General features: G+C 32.6%; 1 protein-coding gene across 5 annotated transcripts in view; it reads left to right on the top strand.

Moving 5' to 3' along the window:
- The window catches only part of MYRIP (myosin VIIA and Rab interacting protein), an 84,057-nt gene extending 79,466 nt beyond the window's left edge, over nt 1-4,591 (top strand). For all 5 annotated transcript variants that reach the window (XM_081343762.1, XM_081343765.1, XM_081343766.1 and 2 more), the window contains 2 exons: nt 292-413; nt 1,243-4,591. In XM_081343762.1, the coding sequence (XP_081199888.1) occupies nt 292-413; nt 1,243-1,275 (155 nt within the window). In that variant the 3' untranslated portion in view covers nt 1,276-4,591. The remainder of the gene's footprint in view (nt 1-291; nt 414-1,242) is intronic.
- Nucleotides 4,592-6,000: the final 1,409 nt, after the last annotated feature.

Raw genomic sequence — 6,000 nt, forward strand, 5'->3', positions numbered from 1 at the left:
AAACATATAAATAAACATGTTTTCATTTTAGGTTAAACAAATGCATGATTAGAAAAGCTACTGTTGTTAATCTCCCTTTTCCCCATATTTGTTTATAGTAGGGGCTGCTATTTGTGCACTTGTCCATTTTAATACATCAGAAACATCTATACAAGAAAAATGTCAGAAGAACACTAAGACTGAAAAATTTAAAGTCTTCTAGTCATGCCTAGCAGTTACATATTTTGCCTCGACCATCAATATGTTTGAATGCAAATATAATTTTGAAAGAAGCTGGCAAATGTTTTTCAGGTGAAAACGTGGATGCATCTCCAGTTGCTCCTATTAGAACATTTAACAGGAATTTCATACTCCAAGGATCTCTGACACAAAGAACAAAAAAAGAAAAAAAGATCACTGCCAAGGATTTGATGGTAAGAATTAAATAAAAGTTTAGCACCTCATTCCCAGATACTAGGAGGAAAGATAAATGAAAAAAAAGTTACAAAAATATTTTAACACTATCCAGTCATGTCAAGTTATCTGTCCTCCCCTTCTTTACTAGAGGAATAATGATAGATTCCATCCTGATATGCTGTCCTGAAAAACCTTACAGCTGTATTCAATATAGAAGTTGAATAATTAAACAATAAACATAGACCAGATACAGTTCTCAGGTTTCATATTATTCAAGCCAGATACTTTGGTGCAAATTTTCAATTTTATAATTCATTTATCAGCAAATCATATTGAATTAAACTGCAAAATTCATTAAAATATTGTTTTATAAGAGGGATTTTGAGCCACATCATTCAAATAGCAGGATATCATAAAATTGGTAAATCATGTATCTAAGTGACATTTTGGTTCACTTGTTGGGAGAAAAGATGTAGTGGTTAAATAATATTTTGTCTTTGTGGTGTTTTTTAAAAGGTTTAGTTATGCTCCTGTTTAGAACTGATCAACATCTATTCTTTGCATAGATTGAATTAACTAGTATAAGGATCAAAGTCAAAGTGTAAAATATACTAAATGAAACCAGAATAATCTAAGGAGTAGTGTTACGAATGATAGGAAACTTAAAAAGCAGTAATACAGTTTGGTAATGAGAAGAGTCCAATCAGCAAGTCCCAATGATGGCACTTCAATTTCATTTTATATATATATATATGACTGGCCAATCTTATTTGCAACTATCTTTTAAAATATCTTCCACATTTTTATTGTTTTATTAAATATTTCTTCATATCTTTTCTCTTTTAGGAACCAACTATAGGATCTTTTGTAATGTATTAGAATTACAAAATTCTACCGCCAGTGACACACTGCCTATGGCTGCACACTAGAGTGCCTTTATATAACAGCCATTATATACATCCAGAAAAAAAAAGATTCTTAAGAACCCACAATGCCTCAGTAATAGGGCTTTGTTTGGATACCTCGTTGAGAAAGATGTTCAAGATGTTCAAGTCTTCACTATTGTGGTCTGCTCATCAAAACTCTGCCTTAAAGTTCTAAAGAGACTCCAGGAAGTACACTAAGTTTCAAGGCTTCATGTTTTAAAATGCACTTTTATTCACTATCAGTTATGCTAAAGGACATTACCTTTAGATACAGTCTGTTTTTTATTATTCTCAGTTCTTCAATTAATATTAGTTATTGTCTCATCTGAAAGTAAAATAAAATTTTAAATTCTATTCTGTGATACATATTTCCTGGGATCTTACTGTTCAGATGTTCAGCCATTTATGACATTATCAGAGCAATAAGAATTCCAGGAATAACTGGTAATCCTGAAATAAACTGTGGAGCAGGATTGCCAGAAAGGAGGTTGAAAGCATAAGAAAGAAATCATTTTCCATTTGTAATTTCTACCTGCATTCCACTATGGCATATTCTGCTAGTCTGTCCTAACTTCATATCAGTAGAAGAATGTACTTGCTGATTAAATATACTTTCATCTAAATTAATTGAAATCTCTTCCATCCTCAAGAAATAGTGAAGCCAGTTGGAGACCCAGCTGTATTCCCACTTGAGACAGGTTGTAATCTCAACTGTTAGAACTCAAAATCTAGCATTTTAAAATCTATTCCAAAAGGCAGGTTTCAAATCAATATGCATTATTCCATCTCCAGTTATAGAAACTTCTTCATATATAAAGTATATGTTATCATTCTATTAACATTAATGTTTCTAAAAGTGTATAGTCATGTGTCTGAAGTCCAGAATGTGAAAGTGCCCTTTAGTGCATATATAATCTTGGCTCTTTTGTTTATATCAAAGCTTGTAAAAACAGATTTGGAAGCTCAGCCTCTACAAAAATAATTTGAAGAAATGGTTTGGCTTAAGTATCTTCAATTCCCAAAACATAGACAAGTGAGACATTTTATTAATTCCCCTGGCTAGCTAGTATCACTAAAACTGGCCAATCCTTTATATCTTATCAGTTGCATGAACAAAAATCTAGACAACAGAATTGAGCATATTGGAGTTTCAAAACAAGAAATAATAATTTAAATTTTGCCTGAATGCATACAAAGAAATAGTTTCCATGTATGGCTTTAGAGTCAGTCATGATGTCTACATGATTGCACGCTTGTGCTCTGTTTTCATAAGAACTTATATAAATAGCACACCAATTAATACTTTAAAACATTCATTTCACTCAGAAAGCATGAATTAGCTAAAATCCAAATCTTTACCACTTTTGAAACATCTTTAAAAAGATATTTGGCAGTACTAAACACAATGTCTAGAAATTAGCCCTGCTGATTTTAATTGGAGCTACTTCTGACTACAATAAGTCTAGGACATTATTATACAACTATAGAACTGCACCAGTGATAGTTTCATTAATTTTGTTGTGCATTTCCTTGTCGCTTGTCTAAAATTTCTATTGATATTTGGTTGCTTGGTTTTTCTTTTTTCCAGACAAATTTATGTCATATACAGCATGCAACTGTTATTTGTCTTTTGTCAAACAACTAATCCGATGGCAGGATTTTGTCTACAATATAGAGATATCCATATAGTGTATAACCTAGTAAATGCTCCTCAGCAAAATTAGGCTCCTATACTATTGTAAATTACTCACATTCAATCCACAGTTTTTTCAGTGTTTGTGCAAGATTGACTCCCACTTTCTGCAGATCTATGTTAATTGAATGAAATGACAGGTGGTTTACATATTTGTCCAGTTACACTAATAGCTAATATTGTGTGTGTAGCATTGAATCCAATATGGTTAATTTTAATAGATAATATATTTTGGCTTTTTTCTGTTAATGTGATATAAACAAAATGAGTATGGAATAGAATGTTTTCCATAAGAGGCATGAAAAGCAACTACTGTGTTTAAAATTTAAATTATTCAGTCTTTTTTGAGAAAAATGTTTCCTGTTTAGGCATTGCAAAAAAGGGGGAGGGGAAATCCCTCCCTCAATGTATACCATTTCAGTTTTTACAAAACTTTACTTGTGCCAAATGTGCAAAGAATTAACTTACTGTTTAAAAGAAATCATAAAATGTGTGTGTTACAACATAAAATAATTATTCTGTCGTGATCTGGTTTCAATCCTTAGTATTAATGTTTATATTTAGATTATTTTTTTTATAAAGAAAATATTTTAATGTCAGAACAAATAAGACAATATAATTCAGTCTGAGTTGAAGTTAATGCTTGCCTTGTTGTTATCTGCATTCTTGTCAAGAATTCTTGTTAACAGAAATGACAAAAGAGTAAAAGAAATGATTTATGAAAAACAGGTTTTTGAGCCCATGATATTTACATATTTTCTGATTCAATGCTCAATGTTTAGAAATATAAATAATTTACTAGACTCACATAAAGATTTAATGTATCCCATGTATCCATTCTATGTACCTATTCCTTCTTATGTTGGATGACCATATTAACACAGGAATATTTTCAGATATATATCAAACTATTTTACCCATCATTGTCCCTCCAAAGCCCTGATAGTTCTTACTAACAAAGCCACAAAATCATATCGGTCATATTTAGGTTGCAGATTGATGCCCCGAAAGCTTGATTTTTCCATTCTATTCTTTTCACTGTCCAATGCAATACATGATGAAGAGGTTGCAAATAAGAAACCGAGCAATCTGTTTGAAGAGTGTAAAAGATGCCGCATGCAAGTTCAGGTGTTCAGTTAAATTGAAGCTCCCTCAAAAATTTTTTCTCGAGAACTTCTTTTTCTCAAGAACTTCCCCAATATGACTAGCTTGTTCTTCCAAAGGTAAAACATCCCTGTCAAAGGGATGCTCAAGAAGATTAGCTGGTTTGCCAAGCCTTTTACTCTCATTTTGAGGCAATAAGGTAACCAAGACCATCTGATATAAATTTCTTGTCAGTGGTATTTGGTTCTTGGGTTTTTGTATGTAATAGGAACTTGTTTCCTACTTTTCCAGAACCATGAAGTTGTTCCGGTACTATCATTCCTCAATTGTCATGTTGAAGAGAATTAAACAGTATGCTCACAACTAGTCTGGTTTTGGATCCAACTTGTATAGGCTTCATTTCTGTAAGGTTTATATACAGATTGAATCTGTACCTAAACTCTCTTACTTCAGAGGTCATCTTGCTTTATATGTCAACATTTGTAACAAGCCTAAAACAAATCAAAATAATATCACATCAATGGCTATTTTATCAGTTTATTTATTCATTTTTAATTACATACTTAAGCATAAAATAAAGTATAGCATATATTAGCTATAACATTTTCCAATATTTTTTTTAACTGAGCTATATGGGAGATTTTCCAAATTAATATGAGTTGTAACTGTTGTCATTTATTGTATAAACAAATGGGTTCTCTGAAGTTAAATCTTATTAATATAATATCTTATTATGTGCCCCTTCTTATATATATACTGAATTCATAATCCATTTTAAATGGTAATTATAGTCAACCATCAGCTTGAAGCATTAAGAGATTAATGGGATTGAATCCATGCTTTGCTTTCCTTCACAAATAACATACTGAATACAGCATGCAACCCATCCATTTGATAGGTATGCATCTGTCATTGGTAATGTCCAGATAAGTATGGTTTACAACAGAGGCCCCCAACCTTTGGGGCACCAGGGACCGGTTCCGTGGAGAAAGGTTTTTCCGCGGACCAGAGGGGGCATGATTTTGTGTGCTGCCTGCATCCCACAGATGGGGCTTTGCTTGCTTGTGCGGACCGGTTGCTGGCGTGCACCCCAGGTTTACAAGATTCTTGAAATGGGATCACATCCTTAACAAGCAAAAATGCCTTTTCTTTCTTTCCTCCTACACCAATTAGTTACATACAGTTTACATACAGAATACCTTTTTAGCTTTAATTACAAAGTTTTGTATTTAAATGCTTATCGTTTGTGTATGAAATAGCTTGCAACTAAGGAGCCAGAAGAAAGGAGGTGGTATTTCAACAGAGAAAAGCAACTGTGATTTTTTTTCATTTTCATTAAGAAGACTCAAAGTAACCATTCATCATATTGTGCTGCTTCTTGTTCCTGTAGAGCACTGAGTATCAGAGCTGAACTGCAGCACACAGGCCTCAATCTCTTTTGTCCAAACTTGAGTTGCCTTTTCCCAAATCGACCAATTGGTCGAACGCCACGGCCCACATACCAAAAAGGATTGATCTCAGGATCTAAAATTCAAAGTAATGAATAAAGATGATTATGTTAATACTTCAATCAGTTAACAGTCGTTGTAAAAATGGTATTGTGTTCACCAATGACAACTTTTGTTTTTAAGAGACATTCAATATATAAAGTTAAATAAAGGAAAATACACACTTTCAATCTTCTTGCATAGGATAAAAGGCTTCAAAAACAGTTATATTACTGTAGATTCATCTTAAAACTAATTACCACTAAGTTCATAATGGAAGCCTAATCTATTATTATTAATTGTCCAGAAAATTGCCCAGTATCCCAGCTAAATTAGATCCTTTCTGTAGTCTACTTAGAGTAACCACCATGCATGCTTATGAGGGGTGTTGGAT

The sequence above is a fragment of the Vipera berus genome (assembly GCF_964194415.1).
Source record: "Vipera berus genome assembly, chromosome: Z".
NCBI lineage: Eukaryota > Metazoa > Chordata > Lepidosauria > Squamata > Viperidae > Vipera > Vipera berus.